The sequence below is a fragment of the Apis cerana genome, linkage group LG4, assembly GCF_029169275.1.
Source record: "Apis cerana isolate GH-2021 linkage group LG4, AcerK_1.0, whole genome shotgun sequence".
In the NCBI taxonomy this organism is placed as follows: domain Eukaryota; kingdom Metazoa; phylum Arthropoda; class Insecta; order Hymenoptera; family Apidae; genus Apis; species Apis cerana.
The window spans coordinates 2,043,464-2,068,316 of record NC_083855.1 but is presented as its reverse complement, the minus strand read 5'-3'; the positions used below and the strand labels follow the sequence as shown (position 1 = coordinate 2,068,316).

At 19.2% G+C, this 24,853-nt stretch overlaps 1 protein-coding gene across 2 annotated transcripts; it reads left to right on the top strand.

Moving 5' to 3' along the window:
• Positions 1–168: 168 nt before the first annotated feature.
• On the top strand, positions 169–24,353 carry LOC108000092 (acyl-CoA Delta-9 desaturase-like). Of its 2 annotated transcripts, none has more exons than XM_062073504.1 (7): positions 169–443; positions 18,892–19,153; positions 20,450–20,580; positions 20,887–21,092; positions 21,959–22,141; positions 23,389–23,625; positions 24,034–24,353. In XM_062073504.1, exons 1-7 carry the CDS (start codon positions 387–389, stop codon positions 24,152–24,154), a joined length of 1,197 nt encoding a protein of 398 aa, XP_061929488.1. In that variant the 5' UTR covers positions 169–386; the 3' UTR covers positions 24,155–24,353. The 2 variants fall into 2 exon arrangements, with proteins under 2 accessions (XP_061929488.1, XP_061929489.1); XM_062073505.1 differs by lacking the exon at positions 169–443 and adding an exon at positions 10,949–11,077.
• The last annotated feature ends 500 nt before the right edge of the window (positions 24,354–24,853 follow it).

The window sequence follows — 24,853 nt, the reverse complement described above, 5'->3', positions numbered from 1 at the left end:
AAAAAGTAGAAAGATCCACAGTAAAAAATGCATTTGCATATACATTTTCATAATAGATCATTTTTATAACCTGATATACGCATCTTGCAAAAATCACGTGCTACGACACATGTTGGTTGGCCAACTAGAAGGAAATAAAATCACTCGATTGACCGAGTTAGAAATAGTTTGTATTGTTGCTTTCAATTCAGAGTTTCGATTGATAGTGATCTCTCATAAAACAGACTTCTCAAAGAAATTCTATGTTTCTTAGTCGTTTTCGGTGAAGAAAATTATTTTCAGAAATACATATAAGTGTGGATCGGACAACGATTAGGGTGAGCGATCCATTCAATCAATTTATTTTGATCTTATCGTGTGACTTTCGAGATAACTTGATACTGAAAATGAATAATGCTCACTTTGCTGCCGAATTTCAAATATTCAATTGCGCTATTTCTATGGTATGTTTACATATAGGGTCTTAAATAAATAGTCTGATTTTAAATTGGCGAAATAAGACAACATTTATAGCGCCGATTTGGATTACGATCAGGATTATATTATAAGAAAGTAAATAGAAACTTACACAGTCTCTCATAAGAGATCAATCTTTTCTTTTCAATTTTCCAGTTGCTGATGCAGTTTTACAAGCAGATATTAGCAAAATTTTAACAATTTAAAATTACTTTAATGAATTTCTTCAATAATTTATTATTCAAAACATCGAATAATTGAAATGATAAAGAGCGAATCAATTATAATATTAGTTACAAAATAATATAAATATTATTTAAACAAATGTAAATATTATTCAAACATTTTAAATTAGATTATTTCTTAAAATAATTTTATTTGAAATTTTAATATCTATTTAATATCTATTTATAAAAATATTCGGACACTAACATATGTTTAAATTCAATGACCTATATCTTTGTTATTTATAGAAGAAATAAATTTAAACTTGTTTCTCTTGATAAAGTATTTATACATTACAAGAGATATATTTTATATTATAGAATATTTATACTTTATAAATATGAATGACTTATTTAATTGACTTAATATAATAAAATAAAATATTAAAATTTAATGAAATAACTATTTTTCATTGAAATAATATTTGGACAGTTTAGAAATTTATGATAAAAGAATTAAAATAACAATTTTTATAAAAATTAAATATTGATTTTGATATCTTTTTGGTTCTGTAATACATTTTGATTTGTTTAATATTAAAAATTATTTTTGTTAATTTATTTTATAATTTATTTCTATTTTAAACTTGTTTTTCTTTTAGTATGTATTGTTTTTTATACAATTTTTTTTATGATCCAATTATTTACATGAAAATATAACTGCATAATATTTATTAATTTATATTTATATTTATTAATTTGATAACTTAATTTCTTTATATTTATTAATTTAATTTGATAACTTAATTTTTTTATCTTTTCAAAGCTCATTTGTATAAGAAATTTTCTTATCTGCGAGAGATACTTGAAATTGTAATTAAATTAAATTTTTATATATGTTTTCGAATTACGATTTTTTTTCAAATATATTATTATTTTTTGTTAAAGTTATATTATATTATAAGTTATATATATATTATAAGTATAAGTTATATTATATTATATACATGTATAATACGAATAAAGTCTTTTTATGTCAATTGAAGATAATTTAAAATTGAATGTATAGAAAAAAAATTTAAAAGTTTAAGCAATTCTTTCTATTAATATAAAGAGAATTCAGAATTTTATTTTAAGGATTTAATAACAGAATAAAAGTAGATTCTAGAAATATATATTCTGGAATTCTGCATATTCTGCTAATAGTTGATATATTGAATTTATATTATGCATTCGAATATATAATGTGCAGATTTTTTAATGTTGCTTTTTATCTCATTATACATCAATGTTTTTTTTTCGGTGATTTTTGTCACGTGATTCATTTCATTTAATGAATCAAATTAATTAATTACAAATCTCTTATAAATATAAAATATAAAAATCTCTATAAAAATCATTTAAAGTTTATTACTTGATATACAATTAATAAAATAGTTTTCTGAGTTTTTAAATAATTAATTTTTAAATAATTTTAATTTATTTATAAAAAACAAACAGAATTTATTTATATATGTTTCATTAAGTTAATTATAAAGATATTATGAAATGTTTCATAATAAAATATTTTTCCGATTAAATAATTAATTTAAAAAATATGTATTTTTAATAAAGAAATTTTTATAATTCTAGTTAATAAATAATAGTTTATTTATTTTATAAAATTCTTTTTTAAATTTTATAATATCCTTTTCAATAAAAATAAATTTTAAAAATAAGTTTCATTTCATCTTTGTTAAATCAAAATATCTATTATGAATCTTTTCACATGAATTTGCTAAATAAAAATTGTAAAATATTTCGAAATATAGAATATATAATAATTCACTTTCGAAGAGTTTCGAGATTTCGAGATTTCGAAAGATTTATCTCTAAAATAAAATATAATATATTCATTATAGTATATTGTTTGTTTTAATTTTATATTTCCATAATTAATTTTTAATATATTTGTTTTAATTCTATATTTCCATAATGTTTAAATATCTAATGTCTAATGATAGTCATACATATAATTAAAATAGTTATGTTATTATAAACATTATGGTTTCAAAATTTAATCTTAATTATAACTTTAAATTTAAAATGTTGCGATTTTTTTTTCTATTTTAGATTAGTTATTAGATTAGTTATATTTATTTTAGATTTTCTAGATTAGTCATGATGTAAGATATTTTATGTAGTTTTGAATTCCTAAGTAGAACATACGATGTTGTATTTCCATATTCGTAATGAACACTGGTTTAAATTCATCAAATTAAATCACACTAACGATGCGAATAATATTGGTAAGTCATTATTCATGTATCAAAAAATGATATTTTTTGATAATTCGATAAACAGAGAATAAATGGTTTTGAAAAATTAATTTTTTGTTAGAAAGAAAATGAAGAATTTTTCATTATATATGTCTGAATTACAAATTTGTCGAAATAAAAAAATGGGAAAGATTTCTGCGAAAAATAATCAAGTGACAATAAATTATCAAATATTGATAATTTTTTTATAATTATTTAAATATCTAATAAATAATTTCAAGAAATTTTTTTTTTTATTTTTAAATCTTTTTTATTCATCTTCATTCAAATCTTACTATTTATAAATTTTTCACATAATTTATTCTATATATCTATTCGGATAGTTATCCAATAAATGTATTTTATATGGTTTATTTATTTATTTATTTTTTTTGATATTGGTATTGTGTATTTCTCATTGATGGAATTTCGATCTTTTTTCAATATTTTTCATTTTTTAATTTTTTGTTTGTTTTTAATGTTTTCATTAGTTTTAATGTTTCTTTTAACTGATAAAGCATCTAGATTTTCTTTATGTCCTTGTTTTTCATATTTCAGTATGCTTGAATATAATTTTGAGTTTCTGAGCTATTTTGATTTTTATAATTAAGTTTTTTATAGCAGTTGAATTTCAAAGGATTATTCTATATATATATAATAGTTCAATTTTTATTTTACTTTGATTCCTATTTAGCTTTGATTTCTATTTAAATAACCAATATAATTTAACCAATAATTTTGTAGTTGTTGCTTTTTTTTTATATGTTTTATATGAAAACCCCATGTTAGTTTTTTGTCCAATACATTTTCTAAGTATTTTATTTTATTTTCCTGGATTATAATTATTTGGTTTATATGTACCAATTTTTATTCTTATTTATACTTTTTTGCGGTAATTGTCACTTTTTTTTGTATCATTCATAAATATAATAAATTTAGTTTATCCAAGTGTTGAAGTAAAATCTTCGCCAATATTGTAGATTACAATTTTATTTGCAAATATTAGCATTGAATTTTTTAGTTTTTTAGATAGATTTGATTTTATAGAAAAAAATATCAATTTTAATTTAATTAAATACTTTCTTGTATTTTTTTTGTATTCTTTTATGCTCTTTTATGCTTAAGATTATTACCTTTTATATAAAAGAATCTATTAATTTATTGTATAATAAATTCACTAAGTATTATTAATCCATTTTGAAATCGTCAACAATTTCAAGACATTTAAAAACAGTAGCCAGAAGTGATTTATGAAGCAAGATAAAATTAAAATTCACCTTTCAATAGCTTGAACATTTTCAACAGTTCAGGTTTTTAACAGCAATTTATTATTCTCTCACATTGTTTTAAATTTTCAATAACAGATACTACAACAATAGTCATTTCGTAAATCATATTTATGTGACCGATTACCACAAAAATCCTGATTCTATTGCATTACAACACAAGTCCTTGGAAATCTTCCTCTATCGCGATCATTGATTGTTTTTTATTCTTCTCTTATATTAGTTAGTTATATTTTTACTGAAAATTAATACTGGAGAAAGAATTAAGATCCGCATTTTACAAAATCAGATGATCGACATCATAATTGCAATTAATCACTACGAAAATCAATTAGATTAGATTAATCATAATATAATCAAATATTAATTAAAAACATGAAATTTAGTCAATCATTATTTAGTTAGAAAAATAATTAATATTAATCAATATTAATATTATTAAAGACTTATAATACAAATAATTGTATAATTTTGCAAGCATAGCATATTCTTCTATCGATAGTATTCAATTGAGACATTTTTTTTTGTGCAATATTCAAGTCATACTTTATTGGATTTTAATATCAAATGTTCTATTGTAGTTTTCTCTTGAGATCTTCTATTAAATCATAATATGATATTTTATCGTTAAAATATTTTTTCAATATCTAAAAAGTGTGATTGCAGCTTTTCTTCTTTTCATATGTTTTATGAATTTATGAATTTGCCTTATTAAATTATTTTTTAATTTGAAATTAAACTAATGGGAAACTAAACTAGTTTATGAATTTGCCTTATTAAATTATTTTTTAATTTGAAATTAAACTAATGGGAATAATTTTGTGTCTTATTATAAGTTTTGTCTCGTATATATTTTTTTTTAATTTTTTGGAATATTAAAACTAATAAAATTGATTTATATAAACTGAAGTTTTTGTTTTTTGATTTATTAGATTTGAACAATAAAATGACTTTTGATTAAAATAAAACAATAAAAAACAACGATTCAAATATATTGGCGTAACGTAGATTTAAAATATCAATTATCAAATATTAACAAAATATCAATTTCAGAATCTTCTTTACTTTGTCATCAAATTCTTAAAACAAGATTCTCTATCATCTATATATCATAAAAAGGGTTACTTAAATTTTTAAATTTTTTCATTACATTCAATAATTTTGAATCATCCTAATGAATGGTGTAATAAAAAAATTTCATATTACATAATATAATTTATTAACAATATATTTAATGAAAAATAATAATATATTTGAAAAAGAAATCGCAATCTGAAAACATCTATATAAAAATTTAATTTAATATGTCCATCGCAAATATAAAAATTTTACTTTTATACAGATTTCTCTAAAAGATGAAGCTAGAAAATTTAATTCTTTTATCACCGTACTGTTCAATTTATTTGACAATTTATGATTATTCAAGGAACATGCTTCACTTTTCTTATAATTTTTCATATAATTTTAATTAATGTGATTTAAAGTTAAAAACATATATTTGCAAAAATTAATTTTACGAAAAATAAATTACAAAATTTAATAAATTTTCCAAAATCTCGAATATATTGATTCTTAAACTAATAGTTATTAATGAGATTTTTAATATTTATTTTGTGATAAAATAATATTATTAATCACAATTGTGATTAATAATATTGTGAATAAAAATTACGTTATAAAATTTTTAAAATATTGAATATATCGACTTTAAAATTTTATATCTTAAAGTTATTATGAATTAAATTTATGAGATATTAAAATTTTCAAAATATTTTTAATAGAATTGGAAGACATTTCATTTAATATTTTTCCAATAATATATTTTTAGAAATATTTGTAAAAATATTTCACTATTTTTAGCCAATTGTAATCTCTATCTTTACTATTTTATTTTATGAGTATGTAATTTATATTATATCCTTAACCATGTCAATTTTTCGATAATCTATCCTATATTATATCATATAAATTTAAATATAAAATTTTCTTTCTACCCTTCTTCTTTTTTATTAAATTCTAAAAATTAAAATTCAATTAGTTATTAACTTTACATTGTTAAATTTTATAAGAATGAAGATTTTTGTTTTAAATTATTCAAAATAATACCAAACTTATATAGTATATATATATATATATATATATAATTATAGTACATTAATGGTATTATATATGGAGACATTTCAACAAGATTTCATCCATCAAGAAAAATTGACGACAAAAAAAGAGAATAAGCAGAAGAATAGATGGTTAAAAATTTAATAGTTCAAGTTAAGAATAATATTATTTTAATAAGTTGCTTCAATAATTTATTGTTTGAAATAACATCGAATAACCACAAATAAGTATAATGTAATAGCTTCGCAATAATGTAAACAGCCGAGATTATATGAAGAATAGACAACTATAATAGATAAATGTTATTTAAGTATTTTAATAAGTAATTATTTAAAATAATTTTATTTAAAATTAATTAGTTACTTTTTCAACCAATTAATACTTAATTTTAAAAATATTAATCCAGAAATTATCGAATTCTAAATAGAAATATAAATAGAATATCATTTTGATTAAAGTTAATTCAATTATAAATTGTTATTAAAATATAAAAAATTATTAAAAATAATTTTAATATCTTAGATTGCTCAAAATATATTATAAAATCAAGAAGATATCAAATATTTAAATTCCATAAGAAATTGCTACTTTAGTTATTTTAATTTATTTATTATTTTATTAATTTAATTTATTAGTTATTAATTTAGTTTAATTTAGTTATTTTATAAATTTTTAATGTATTTGAATTTTTTGTGACAGAAGAAATAATTTTGATTTCATTTAATTTTTAATATTATTATATTAGATTAATTAAATAATCATTTATATTTTTAATATACTATAGGAATGAAAGAAACAAATTTGAATTCATTTCTTCTATTATTATTAATTAACAAAAATATAATCATTGAATTTAAGCATATATTAGAGTCCGAATATTTTTATAAGTTCAACGAGTTAGTATCTAATTCTATCTATAAATCAATATCTTATTAAAAAAAATAAATATATTTGTAAACATATATCATTTTTCTTTTGAATATATTCAAAGTATAATTTAATATTTTTTTCTATTAATACAAATATTTTTCATATATGAAATATAAATAAAATTTTAAATAACAATAAGAATAAACAAAATTTTATAAATTAGTTATTGTTCAATTTTTAGAATTGAAAATATGAACAATTCTCCTATTTAGATATGTTTATGTTTAAATTTTATCCAAATAATTTTCACGAATATAATAATTAATGCATTAGAAGAAACTAATCACTTATAATAATAGAATTTAAGTATTAATAACATCAATCTGGAATTGTTTTTAATTAATCGTTTTTATCACTTTTATTTATATATGCTTTTTTTAATGACTTTTGACATATGATTTTGTTATAGAATTTAAAGTTCACTGAAATTTTATTTGTGGTTTTATTATTCAATGTTGCTAGCAATATCATTACTTTATAGTTGGTATCTATTTGTTTTTCTTCGATACGCATACTTCAAATGTTTTGTAAACAGATATGCGTATAATCAAATATATTCATTCAGCTAAATCCATATATTTTTATTTGTTGTTTTCACTGCCCAGTCAACAGATTCATTTGCAGATGTAAAATTCAATCAATAATAAAAATTCGAAATAATAATTAATCTTGTCAAATTGATAATTTATTATTTTCATTATATTTCATGTTATAATTGGAATATTCTATATATATTTATATACTAAATGTCTAATAATATTATTCAATTCAATTCTTAAAAAAAATTTTTTTATATATGAAGAAATTAATTATTTATAAAATTTATTGTATAATAAAAATGATATAAATATTATTAATATAGATATGAATCTTCATCTTTTATTTAAATAAATTTAAATAATTTTATATAACTAAATGTATATTTATTATATTATTTATATAAATAAATCTATATTTATTATATTATTTATATAAATAAATCAATATAAATTTGAATAAAAAGATAATTTTAAATAAGATGATTTTCATGTTTTAAAATGACCAGTACATTGTAAATTTAATTGATATCTAAACAAAAAAAATATATATTTGCAAACATAAATACACATAGTTTTATAATATTAAAGAATAAAATAAAAAAAAATTATTATTAGGTTTCGAAAAAAATAATTGAATTCGTATTATTCGGATGAGATAATCCTCGCTTTAAAATATAATGGTCTAAATAAAAAATACATGTTATAGATACATATAAACTTATAGGTATATATTATAAGACATATTATATAATATTAATATAAATTGATTTATCAATGATCGTTCGTAAATTTTAATTAAAAAATTAATGTTTAATTGAACTATGACAAGTATGAATGATAATTATTTAAATAATAATGATACTTCAAATAAAAACGATCATTATATATTAAATTAGTATAAAATTAAAAAATTCAAAACATAAAAAGATCGTTAATATTTGGGAGTTTTTATGAAAATATCTGACAGTTTTATATGGAGACAGTCTATAAATATTCAGACTAAAAATTTATAGTTATTCCATCATTAGTTATTTAATTCGACATTTGTTAATTATCATTACTACACAAAGACAGTTTGTTAACAACATCTGAATAGGCAACATTTAATATATTAATAACGTCTGTATATTCAATGTGCAGTATTGAATATTTTTAATGTATCAAAATTAAAATTTTACAAACCTTCCTCCTTTCCTTTCTTCAATTATCTAATTTCCAATCATATGGAATTTTATCTAAAAAAAAAAAAATATATTACAAAAAAGTGTAAGTAAAAGTATAAAAGTATAAAAAAATATAACAATGATTTTGGATGTTATAATAAGTTATGAAAATCTTTCTATCTTATTTAATTTTTATGAAATATACATTTTTCTTAATATAAATTGTTTGTATAGTTTCGCAATAATTATGTATAAATATTAAGATATCGTCCCTCTCATAGCATGATTATAAAAATAAACTATGATATTTTGAAAACAATTAATCAGAATGCGTTGTTTCCAGGAAGTAAAGGAAGAAGAAAATCTTCATCTTTTTTTACCCAATATATATATATTTCCAGTAATCCATGAAAATGATTTTTTAATATTATAAAATCTTTTGTTGAACAATTATATAATCTATATTTATACTATAATTATATAGTATATCTAATCAAGAAAAAATTTTATGAAACTATTTGTGTAACATTAATGTTTCTGATTTTTTCTGATGATCCAATATAAAAATTAGAATAAATATAAATATTAATCTATATATATGCTAATCCTGATATATGCTAATCTTTTTTTTTTACCTAAATAGATTTTTAATGAACTATACATTACATTATGAGAAGTGAAAATTGTTGTTATAATGGAAAAAAAATTTTATTAGATTTATTTGTAATTTTTCGATATTTTAAAAAATCTGCTTTTAAAATAAATAATACATATTTGATTTAATTTATTCTATATTTTTTAGTTTTGATGAATGAAATCTAATGATAATCATACATACATATTTACAGCAATTATATCTTTCATTGCGTATGTGTATATCGATTTAAAATTTAACATTAACATGACTATGATCTTAATAAATACATATAAATATTATATGATATAATTTCCGATGTCATGATCTTCTAGGATATTTTCCATATTTTTTTTTGTCTCAGATCAAAGAGTAGGGGATTTTGTCAATGCAGTTTTATAAATCGACGAATAGAACATACGTTGTTATATTTCTGTATTCGTAATGAATATGTGCCATCAGTTGGATTATATCAATGTAACAAGCAATACGAGTAAGTCGTCATTCACATATTGAGAAATTATATTTTCTAATATTTAGTATTTAATTTTCATGAAATATACATTTTTCTTAATATAAATTCTTTGTATAGCTTCGCAATAATTATGTATAAATACTGACATATCGTCCTTCTCATAGCATGATTATATAAAAATAAACTATGATATTTTGAAAACAATTAATCAGAATGTGTTGTTTCCAGGAAGTAAAGGAAGAAGAAAATCTTCATCTTTTTTTATATATATGAATATATGTGTATTTCCAGTAATCCATGAAAATGATTTTTTAATATTATGAAATCTTTTGTTGAACAATTATATAATCTATATTTATACTATAATTATATAGTATATTTAATCAAGAAAAAATTTTATGAAACTATTTGTGTAACATTAATGTTTCTGATTTTTTCTGATGATCCAATATAAAAATTAGAATAAATATAAATATTAATCTATATATATGCTAATTCTGATATATGCTAATCTTTTTTTTTACCTAAATAGATTTTTAATGAATTATACATTACATTATATAAGAAGTGAAAATTGTTGTTATAATGGAAAAAAAATTTTATTAGATTTATTTGTAATTTTTCGATATTTTAAAAAATCTGCTTTTAAAATAAATAATACATATTTGATTTAATTTATTCTATATTTTTTATAGCTCTAATGAATGAAATCTAATGATAATCGTACATACATATTTACAGTAATTATATCTTTCATCACGTATGTGTATATTGATTTAAAATTTAACATTAACATGACTATGATCTTAATAAATACATATAAACATTATATGACTAATTTCCGATGTCATGATCTTCTAGGATATTTTCCATATTTTTTTTTTCTCAGATCAAAGAGTAGGGGATTTTGTCAATGCAGTTTTATAAATCGATAAATAGAACATACGTTGCTATATTTCTGTATTCGTAGTGAATACGGGCCATCAGTTGGATCATATCAACGTAACAGGCAATACGAGTAAGTCGTCATTCACATATTGAGAAATTATATTTTCTAATATTTAATTCAATAAACAGAGAATTAATGATTTTTAAAAATTGATTTTTTTGACAGTAGCGAGAAAATTTTTTTTTTGATAATTATTATTAAATATTATTAATTTTTTATAATTATTAAGATAAAAATAATTAGTTAAATAAAAATAATTAATAATTACTCAGATAAAAATAATTAATTAGATAAAAATAATTAGTTAAATAAATAACTTTGAAAAAAGTTTTTTTTGTAAATCTTTTTTATTCATATATTTTTATTCAAATCTTTTATTGTTTTTTTTTTATATGATTTATATTTTAATTTTTTCTATACATTCATTCGAATAATTTAGATTCTGTGTTTTTTTTAGTATTGGCATTGCGCAGTTTTTCAATAGTTTTTATCAATCCTTTTCCAATACTTTTCATTATTGATTTTTAATATTTTTTTTACTGAGATTTTTTCTATTTTATTATTTCTCACATACCATTATACATTGAATATTATTTCGTAATAATTTTGATTGAACTATTTCTTAAATTATTTTTGGCAGCTATTCCAGAGATCTATTCTATGCATCTTATATATAATTTAATCATTGTTATATATATCATCAACTTATTTTTTATTTTTATCTTCGATTTTTTTTTAATTAATCATTATAATAATAATTATAATAATTTAATAATTGTAGTAATTATGGCTATTTTTTTATATATTTTATATAAAGATCCCCATGTTAGTTTTTTATCTTGTATGATTCTTAAATATTTCATTTTTTATCTCTCGAATATAATTGTTTAACTCATACAGGGTATTGATAAAAATGTGGGACATTTTCAAAGAATAGATTCCAAATATCAAAATATCAAAATATAAAAATTTATATATACATGTATTCGAGCCTTAATTATCAAATTATAAATATTTTAAGTTTATATTAAATAAAGTGACACGGTAGAATAGCAAGAACATTCAATCAGAATTCAACCAGAATTGGCATTGAAAATTCATTGGAAAAATAATTAATTAAAAGTTTTGAATAAAATTATTTTAAATAATTAAAATGCCGAATAACATTTATTTGTATTTATTATAGTTAATCTGCTTTATGTATAATCTCATTTGACACTACAATTATTTGCAATTATTACATTTTGGACAATAAATTATTGAAATAACTTTTTTTATAACTTTATAATTTCAACTATTAAATTTTGTTTATTATCGTTCTCAGATAAGTACATGGCAATACCGTTTGTATTGCAATGTTGCTTGTGTAACAGAGTTTCTCAATAAAAGTAAATACACTGATATTCTTTTATACATAAATGAATATTTCTGAATTTTAACGTATATACAATGTATATATTATGGAATTCGTTATTTAACAAAACTTACTTTACAGAATAAGTTTAAATAAATTTCAGAATATTGACATTATACATAATTTTATTTAAATCGATAGGTAAGTCATTGTACAAATATTTTATTTAAATCCAGCTGAATCATTGTATGACATTCAATCTTTTATCGAAATTCATAGGATTATAATATATTATAGGAAAATTATAATAAAATTATAATATATCATAGGATTAGAAAGATTGAATCTTTTTTTATTTATTTTATTACACAAATTTATTTATCCTCATATGAATAAAAAAGTCACTAATGATATTTGAATCAATTTGAATTCCAATTGAGATCAATGTCAATTGAAAAATCTTTGTTTTTATCTCATTACATTTTTTTTATGTTTTTTATATGAGATTAAAAAGAAAAAAATAATTCGATATTTAATATCTATATTTTCTATATTATCTATATTATCATATATTAATATTATGTTTTATATTCATTAAAACAACTATATAAACATTCGACTTTTTTATTTTACATTACTATTAGGAATACTTTTATTCACTATTCACATTTCTTTGAATAAAATTTTTTCGATTATTATTTGTTATCATATAAGTTAATTTTATATGAAGATTGTTTAATTAAAATTTTATTTTAAATATGTATTCAAATATGTATTTTATATCTATTCTTTCATCAAACTCACAGCATGACAATATACTATTGAAATAGCATTGCTAATTACAAAAATAGCATTGAATACTGAATGTGGGCATTAAAAAAAATGAGATAGAAAGAAATGAGAGTAGTATATAGTAATATACAAAATTGAATCTTGTTTATGTATTATAATTCAAGAATACAAAAGCTTAAGTCCATTTTGTTTTCGATCCATTCGTTTACATATCAGAAGTAAAAGTGTAAAAAAAAAAATTAGTAAATTTGTAATATTCGAAGTCTAAACAAAGCAATTATAATATGTATATATTTTTTATGAATATATAATATTAATGTGAAATAATTATTCGTATTATTAATATGTGATATCGATTACTATTTTTCTCTTTATAAGAATAAAAAATATGAGTGTGAAATAAAGATTGTCAGATAATTTTATTTATTGGATTATGTTTAATAATTAATAATCTGAAATTCAAATCATTTAAGTATCATTAATACTTTTTCTGTACTAAAATAATTAAAAAGTAATTATGCATATAAAAACATTCAAGTGTTGCAACATACAATTTTTTGTGGTACTTTTCTTTTATATTTTATTATGCTTGATATTTTATTATTTTTATAAAAAAAAACTATTAATTATCTGTAAATCTATAATAAATACTTACCAAGTATTTTTTTTCTCTTGAAATCTTCTGATATATGGTAGAGATATGGTATTTTATTAAATATTTTTTTGATATCTGAGAAGATATAATTTCTTTTGTATTTCTTATAATTAAACGCATTTTATAAATTTGTTGTATTTGTTATATTTATTTAAATTTGCTTATTATATTATATATTATATATTATTATATATCTATTATATTATATAATATATTTTGCTTTGATTGAAAGTACTAAATTGAAATTAATGCAATGCAATAATTTATATTCTATTTTGTATTCTAGATTTTATTAAAAATTATAATTTTTCAAAAATATAATTTTTTTCAAATTTTTAAAAGTATTGGAAACAGTATGAACTTTTTACTAGTTTATCGGATTTGAACAATAAAATAATTTTTTTTTCATATTTCTATTGTTGGTAAATGTATTCCAATTTCATGATTGCATTAAATAATATTATATTATATTTGATTATTTTTGGTATTAAATTTTTTAGAATTTTTTCAATGATTAGATATTTAGATATTTTGAAGTTTTTTTTATATTGAGGATTTTAATTACAATTTTAATTTTTCTTTGTTTTTATTAGTATTGTGGTTATTAAATTCTTTTACAATTCTTTTAGTTGCGGCGTTAATATTGTGCTTATTGCTCATGTTATAAATTTGTTGGAGATATTTTACTTTCTACTTGCATTTTTGTCCATTGTTCTATTCTAGTTAGTTTTTTTATTTTCAATCATTTTTTATAAAATTTTATAAAATTGTTATATTTAATTACAAGTAATTTTTTGTATTAAAATCTATTTCTATTATATATTTATTTCGTTTTGACAGTGTTTTATTTATTTTGTTTCTCAGAAATATATATTTTCTGTGAAATATAGCGTGTCATTAGAATTTGTTATCTTTTTAGATATATTTTAACACTAATGATTTGTATATTTCTATTATATATGTATATTTCTTTTATTCCTTGCATACAAAAATGTTTTATTTTATTTCGGATTGAGATTACTCTTCCTCCTCTTCTTTTCCTGATTTATTTAATATTGTGTATATGTCTAATAAATGTATCTTAAAATAATTAAATGTATTCTTCAAGAAGTATACGTCTCTCTCGTATTGATTAAGAAGTTGCTGTAGTTTGATATTCTTTCTTATATAAATCTTTATTACAGTTCTATAATAAATTGAACTATTATTTTTAGCACTTGCATTGCATAATTTTCGATTTAATGAAATACGTTTTATTACGATCTTATTCATGAATTTGTTATATTTGTTGTTTTATTAAATTTGTTAATTTTTTCGCCATTTTTTTTATTTTATACAAAATTATGCTATCACTATTTGAAGATATACTTTTTTTTTATCTTATTTTATATTCTTTTTTATTTCTTTTTTGTTATATAGTATATTTGTTATTTATTGTATTTGAAAAAGGAGAAATCCTTTATTATTTCATATTTTGTGGCCATTAACTGTATTATTTCTTGTTGACAAATGATTCTATCACACATTTTTATAATTTTTATATACAATTGGCAAAAAAAGTTTTTTTCTGAATTTTTTTTCGTATCGCAACTTTTATAATTAACAGGATATTGTCTTATTTATTCTTCTTTTTTCTGGGCAATCATTTGATTTTTGGCACATTTTATATTTAAAAATTTTATAATTTTATTATATAATTTTATATATATTTATTTATTATATATTATTTTTTAGTCCATGTATTTGGTACTTTGTATATTATGGAATATTAAATATCAGGATTTTATTTTAACAATTAATAGTTTATTTATTTCATACACTTGTTTGTTATTAGATGCTTTGATTATTTCAATTGAAAAAATTGGTAGTGATTATTTTGTTTGTTCGTTTTTGATGTTATTTATATGTACCAATGTAACATTTATTCGCAAGCACTTATTGCTCACGAAATTTATAAACTTAAACTTATTCGAAGAAATTACTCACAAAGATCCTTTTCTGTTATTATCACTCGCAAATCTTTATTAAACAAAGGATAATGTTATATAAGAAGACTGTCGTTTTTGAGAATTAGTCAATCCCTATAATTGTAATTTTTCACACACTTCAGCCTGAAGCGGAGTTTGATTCTAAAGGTGACATGGCTGATTCAATTACAACCAACATCATTTTAATTCGAGGAATTTTCCTCTAATTTAGAGGTGTCGCGAGTCATTGACCGCGATGTTATTGGTTATTATCATGCCCCACTGAGAAACTGAGATCCTCCCAATTGAACTAGGAAGGGATTTTTTGAGGGCACTGAAGAAAGTATAATTATGAACACGTAGTAGTCTGATCGGGTACGACAAATAGATAGTTTTATTCTAACATTGTATCGTGCTCTGACTATTGAATACAATTACAATGTTCTAACATTGTGACCCAACTCTTTTATAGACCGCACGTGTAACCGCACTAATATAGTCCACTCATCTTTAAGAAATATATCATATAAGGCATTCTACAAGCATCCAACTATTAATTTACGTCCACCATTATCATTACAATATTGTTGTGGGTGCGAAGAGTTCTCAATCGGAATTGAGTAATATAACTTTTACTTTTAATATAACTTTTTACTTTTAATATATTTTGTTTGATAGATAAAAAATAGTTTATATTTCTCTCTCTTATTATTATTTACTTATATATACTTTTCTATTTATTTCAATGTTTTGAGTTGGGATTTTTGTATTATTATTATAAGAATCATAATATATAATTTTAAATTTTAAGCAATACTCATTACTAGTTTAATAATATTTACTTTAACAAATATTAGTGATAGTTTTCTTTCAACCTTTTTCTCTCAACTTGTTTAGTATGCAGTTTCTTATTTGCATTATTGGAATTAAAAGCCACTTATTTTCATTGTTTTCCATATCATTATCTAATATATTTGTTGGAATTTTTTTGTGTTTGATTTTTTTTGCTTTAATAAAATCTTCATTTTCTGAGTTTAGTGCCATTATTATTGAATTCTATATTTATCTATATTTATTGAGGTTTATAGCTGTCTTTTTCTATTTAGTAATTAGTTGATTTATTTCTATTTTTTTCTTCTGCTTTAGTAACAATATTTCTCTTTTCTTTTTACAATTTTTTTCATTTGTTTCATTTTCATTTGAAATTAATATATTTTCAGCAGTTATTCTATAAATAATTCACTTAGGTTTCACTGTTTCACTCGTAATCTAAAATAGCAGAATTTATGTATACATCATTTGATAAATACGTTTTGTCTGATCGATAGTTCGAATTAGAGAATTGATTTGTTGGACATGAATTTTTGATTAGATATATTCGAAATGAATTATAAATTATTATTGAAAGATAAAGATTAGGAAGATTCTTAAGTAAAAGACGATCATAGAGACATAAAGACATAAGACATAAAGTGATAATTATATATAATTTTTCATAATCAATTAATGAAAATCATAAATAATGAAAAAATGATTTTAAAAAAAATTGATATTTATTGGATATATATAAATAAAGAATTTTTGGTTGGGTATGTGTTGGATTTGAAGTGAATTACTATTAAAATCATTGTTATAAGAAAATGGTGAAGATTTTTCTGCTTAAGACCAAAAACAACAACTTAAATATTTAATTAATTTCATCTGTAGAAAATAATCGTGTTTTCCGATTTTTTTATGTTAGAATAACAAATTACAAGTATCGTATTTATTTATTGTGGATCATGTGTCATTTAAAAAAAATAAATCATAATAATAAAATAATAATAAAATAATTAAATTACTATATTTTTTAAAAATGGACTTGAATTTTTGTCTATAATATAAATAATATAATAAATTATTATTGTTTTATTATTTATTGTAATTTATTATATTTATATAATTTATATTATTTATATATTTATATTATTTAATTAATATTTAATTAATATTCTGTAATTATGTAAAAAACAATTACAGAAATAAGTATACAGATTAACATGATTGATTAAATAATTATATTTCAAATACTCTTTTATTTCAAAATAGCTAGCTTTTATTAATGTAAAAAATATTCTTTTATTTTTCGAAATTTTTTATTCTTTTAATTTCTTTTAATTTTATATTCTTTATATATATATATATATATTAACATATATTAACATTTCTTCAAAAAACAAAAATTTCAAGTTTTCTTTTTCCATTATGCTGTAATTATGATCTTATTTGATGCCATTTAAATATCTAATAATTATTAGAAAATGATCGAAGATTTCAAGAAGTAAAATTCTTTAGAATACTGAAAAAATTCATTTGTTCGTTTCGATTTTGATTCGACTTTAGATTTCATTTTATCTTGAGAATGAAAGTTTTGATCATAAAATTTGTTTTGGAATACTTCAATTTTCAACTTCAATTTTTTGTAAAAATCAACTTTAAAAAATTTATAAATTTTCTATGATAACGATATTGATTTCAACTAAAGATAAAAATTATTTATAAGATGCTAAGATAAGGAATTTCACATTTTTAATCTATTTCGTAATAAAATAATATTATTAATCACAATTTAATAAAAATTAGAATACAATGTTTTAAAAATCTTGAGAATATCAATTTTGAAATCTTTAGTTATATACTTTACTATATGAATTAGATTTTTGAAATACTGAAATTTCTAAAGTATTTTTAATAGAAAATTAAAATATTTTAGAAGATAATTTAAATTTTTTTTCAGTAATATATTTTTATATATATTTTTAAAATATATTATATATATAAATGTAATAATATATAAATATATATAAATATATAATAAAAATATTCTATTTTTAATTAATTGTAATCTCCAAATCTTATGTTATTCTATTTTATGAGTCTATAATTTGTATTATATCTTTAATCATGCTAATCTTTTAATCCTTCAATAATTTATTTTTTCATTATATAATTTTATAATGTGAAATTTTATTTTTGCAATTCTCAGCACAAGCTCAGTACATTTCTTTCATTAAATTAAAATTATCAATTAATGATAACATATTAAATTTTACGAGAACGAATATTTCTATTTTAGATTATTCATAATAGCGCCAAACGCGGTATATCGATGACATTGAATAAGAAAGCATTTCAACAAAATGTTGATCAAGAAAAATCGACGACAGAAAAAGAGAATAAGCAGAAAGAATTAATTCAGGAATTATCGAATTCCGAGCCGAAATATAAATGGAATATCGTTTGGAAAAACGTGATTATATTTATTTATCTTCATCTTGGAGGTATATATGGATTTTATCTTTGGATTAATGGAACTAAGGCTTATACAATTTTGTGGTGTAAGTATAAATATTTTAATTTATTCTACGTTAATTATTGGATAACTATTAAATCAAAAATCTACTTACTCATGAATTATGTTTAAAATATTTTAAGTTCAATTTAAAATATTTATGAATTATGTTTAAAATATTTCGTTCAAGAATTGTTTTATATTTTATTTTTGCATTCCGCGAATTTGAAAGTTTTTGAAAGAGATAGATCTGATATTAGAGATTGTTAGACAACAGTTACTGTCTATCTCGCTATATGTGTTAATTTTATTATACATAAGTAATAATTATATTTATATAAAGATTAAAGATACAATCTCTATCTATTCCATCGATACTGATATATCATAAAAAAGCTATAGTATTTACAATGTAAAGTTTATATAATCTACATTGCAAATATTTTCACCAATCAAAATATGCTATATCTTTGAAAACTTTCTAGACAATAATGTTCATATACGAAAATGTTAGAATCATTACCAACAATTGCTTGCAGAATCATAAAAATTATATAATAATATAATATTACATTACTCAAAAATTAGCTAGAATCAAATAAAATCTAATAGAATCTAATAGAATGTAAAAGAAGTTAAAATTAATATGACTAAAAAAATTATTATGAAAAAACAAAATCTACTAAATTTGTTAAATTTTTTGTTTCACATCTATTTTTATATCACATATTAGCAAATATATCGTAAGATTTTCACATAAAATTACAAAATAGATCAATTTTACTTTCTTAGAATAAATTTGGATAAAAGAGAAAAAAAATTGTAATATATATCTATATATGCACTATATATGCACAAAATTTTTTAAATTTGCGAATTAAGAATCTTTTTTTTGTTAAATTAAAAGTAGTAAATAAATTAATAGTAAAATTTTAAATATAAAAAATTCAATAAAATTTTATAATTTATAATTATTTATATATATTAAATAATATTTTAAACAATATAATATAATATAATATAATATAATATAATACAACATAACATAACATAATATAATATAACATAATACAATATAATATAACATAATATAATATAATATAATATAACATAATACAACATAATATAACATAATACAACATAATATAACATAATATAATATAATATAATATAACATAATATAACATAACATAATATAATATAATATAATATAATATAATATAATATAATATTAGATAACATAATATAAAGTAATATTAAGTAGTATAACATAATATTAAGTAACATTTTATAATTAAATAGTAAATAAAATTTCATAAATCAATTGATGTGATATTTTTAGCAATTTTCGTAGAATTTTTTGCCATTATGGGCATTACAGCTGGAGCTCACAGATTGTGGTCACATAGAAGTTATAAAGCGAAATGGCCCTTACGCTTCGTCTTGATGCTTCTTCAAACAACCTCTTACCAGGTAAATTTTCTTTCTAATTTTTTTAATTTTTTGTGAAAAAATATTGAAATTTGAAAGTATATTATCATACTTAAAAGTTAATATCATGAATAGTTCTTTTTTATTTTTACCTATCAAAATATTTATAGGAAGAAATATTAAAATTTAAAAATGTTATTGATATTGAAACAATTTTAATATTTTGTATCCAGATTTTATATTATTGTGTTGTCCTTTTAACGTGTTGTAAAAATTTCCTAAATAAATATTAAATAAATATTATATTATAAAAATTTAAATATTTCAAGCTTCGATCTTGATCCACAGAATCACATTTATGAATGGGTAAGGGATCATAGAGCTCATCACAAATTCACTGATACTGATGCGGATCCTCATAATTCCCGACGAGGATTTTTTTTCTCTCATATAGGCTGGTTAATGGTCCGAAAGCATCCGGATATATTTAAAAAAGGTGCCACTATTGATTTAAGTGATTTGGAAAAAGATCCCATTGTCGTTTGGCAAAGAAGGTGAAATATAATTTTATTTTTAATTTAATATTTTTCAGAATATTTATAATAATTTAATATAATTTCAATATTTCAATAATATTTCAATCAATGAATAAAATTATAAAATTTTTCTAAACTAATGTAATTATAAATTATTTACAAAATTGATTAAAATTTTAAATTATATTAATTAAATCTGTACATCTAAAATAAAAATATGTAAAAAAAAATAATAATAATTTTAATGAAAATAAATAATATAAAGTTTTATTTTATAACTTTACGAAATTTCATACTATAAGAAAAATAAATTTTATTACTATGGAATATTATTATCATATTACTATAAGAAAAAAAAATATAATATTTATATTTTTTTTAAAATTATAAATAACAAATTTTAAAATAATTTATTTTAAATATATTATTCTACACACGTTATTAAAATAATTATTAAAATAATGTAAATAATTAATATAAATATAAATTTAATTAGATAATTTTATAAATTAATTATGAATTAATTTATTTTGAAAAATTTTAATAATAATATAAAAATAAATTATGTTAAATAATGAAAGAAGAAAAAGAATTTATCAAATATTGAAAATTATAAGTTAACAAGAGTTACTGAACATGAACAATATATTATTCCTTTTATCAGTAAAATGGTTGCAGAAAGAAAATATGCACTTTTGCACTGTTATTATCACTGCTTAAACAGTATATCATATGATCAGACTTCTATCAAAATCAAGCAATATATCATGTCATGTGTCTTTGCATGAATAGCAATGGGAATATGATACACATTATGTTCGTCAATTCTGTTCCTATGTATCAATAATCTGTTTATATCACTTTTCTTTTTGATTGTTTTTCAGATTGTATATCGTGCTGATGCCCCTTTTATGCTTTGTGATTCCTACATGGGTACCCTGTTATTTTTGGAATGAAAAATTCATATATTCCTGGTACAGCAATTTAGTAAGATATGTTTTTTCCTTGAACGTAACATGGATGGTAAACTCTGCTGCTCATATATGGGGCATGAAACCATATGACATGTAAGAAATTAATTTATTTGGATTTTAATAATTAATAATTATATTGCAATAATTATTTTTAGTTAAATTAATAGTTATATGTATTATTTAATTGTTTCTAATTTGCTTTAAAATATTTATATATTATTTTATAGTATATTTCACATCTGAAAAGAAATTAAAACTTTTTCATTATAATTATTTATTTTTAAATTACAAATATTACATTTTATATAAAATTGCAATATTTTCTTTATTTTTTTTATTGTTTTTTATTGTTCTTAATTTTCTTCAAAAATGGAAATGATATATCAAATTATATTCTATAATTTTAAATAATAAATAAATAATAAAATAATCATATGTTTGGTAGATAATTGAATTTTTAGATTTTATTATTATTATACTATTTTTTTAATTATATTCTTGTAGCTAATATTGAATCGTATTTAGAATATTATACATGTATACATATATTTTTTATAAATAAACTTATTAATTTTCAAATTTTATGTTTTTACTTTATGTTATTACCGTCGACATAACAATAAACAATAGAAAAAGTTTATTAATTGAATTTTGTCTATCATAATAATTCTAGAAACAATCGATATTTACTTAAGATTTTAATAAAAATATCAACTCAACTAAATAGAAATTTTTATTAATTTTATTACACATACATACACACATACACATATTTATTAAATAATCAATTTTATTAAATAATTAATTTAAGTAATTTAAATAATCAGTAGATTAGTGAAAGTATAATATTAATTAAATTTAAAATAAATCTATTAAATGATATTCTCAAAGTTAAAGAACAGATTTTCCTTTTGCTGTTTAGTAAATATTTGATACTACCAATGATTATTTTGATTATTATTATTTTTTATTTATTTTAATTTCAGTAATCAAAAAATATATTTCAATATGTACTTACCTACTATGCGAATTAAGAACAATCGCTAATATTTTATTATTATTGTATATATCATTGATATTTGATGACTATGAAAATAATTAATTAATAAAAAATGTCTATATAGAGAGAATGCAATATTTTTTTACCGAAATTTATTTCTTTTACTAATATCTTAGAAGCTAATTAATACATAAAACTAAAATTTTAGATTTAAGATTCATGTTCTTCCATCTTTCTCTTGCCTTTCTATCAAATTTTATATCAATCAAAAATATATGTTTTCGAATGATTATCAGTTGAGTAAAAAAACAAATTTCTCGATTTTCATGTAAATTTACAGGAACATTTGTCCAGTAGAAAACAAAATTGTATCTATATTTGCATACGGTGAGGGATGGCATAATTATCATCATGTATTTCCGTGGGACTATAAAACTAGTGAATTTGGTACCTATAATACCAATTTTACTACCGCGTTCATCGATTTTTGTGCTCGATTAGGATTGGCATACGATTTGAAAACTGTTCCTGATGAAGTAATTAGAAAACGAGCAGCTAGAACTGGAGACGGATCGAGGTATCGATATTATTATATATTAACGTATTTCAGATCATAATAAGTAAAGACTAATCAATAATTAAAGACTTAGTTAATAATTAATTTAATTATGAATAATATCTATTAATTATTCTAATGTACCTTTTGAAATACATATAATTAGAAATTTTTAAGATTCGAAAAAACTTTTTCATTTATTCAAAAGAAACATGAAATTAAAAAATTTTAAAACTGAAAATAATAATTATTGGAATAAGGATTGAAACAATTATAAAAAATAAACATTTTATATATCTATAATTTAAAAAAAATAAAAAACAATTCATTTATCTAAATTGATCAAATGGATTGTTTCTTTTGTCAATGTTTGTAAAATAAATTTTACCATTAATTATAAATTTTTAAATTTAAAATTTCAATTTGTAGATATGATAAAAAGGAAGCTGTTTATTACTACAATCTCGAAAATATGAAATGGGGTTGGGGCGATGTAGATATGAAGCCTGAGGAAATCCAGGAAATCAGTATATACAATAAGAGTGATTAATCAATCGCTTTATTAATATTATTAGATGGCATAAATGAATAATCGGTCGTTTCACTGATGAGGATAATTGTTAATTGAGAAAATTGATAATTAATTTTTTAATGATAATTAATTTAGTGTTTTAATTAATATATTATAATATATTATTATTATTATAAATATTATTGTATCTATTATAAATACTTATATCTATAAAGAATTTGATTGGTATAGTCTCTTTGATATAGTCTGATCAATTTTTAATTTTAATTGAATTTTTTTTAATTTTAATGAAAATTTTGTCATTTTGATCATTTATTAAAAATTCACTAAACATAAAAAAATGAACATAAATTTGATTCGACGCATGACTTCTAATTTTTATTGGATTATCATTCTTTGTGAAATAAATATTATTAAAAAAAAAAAAAAAAAGAAAGAAGAAAAAGCCAAAAAAAAGAAAAAATATAAGAAAATAAAAAATAGAAAATTAAATTCATAACTTTTCGATGCAATTGCTTTTTATTTTTTATCTTGAATTAATATAAAAATTTTTTATCTTTGAATTAATATAAAAATCTGGTATATGATAGTTTAAAGAATAGTTGATTAATTTCACTAATTTTATATTATACAGAGTGAAATACGGTGATGGTAACATTTTTTTTTTATATTTATTATAGCCAAAGTTACTAAAAAAATTGTATAATGATTGATAAT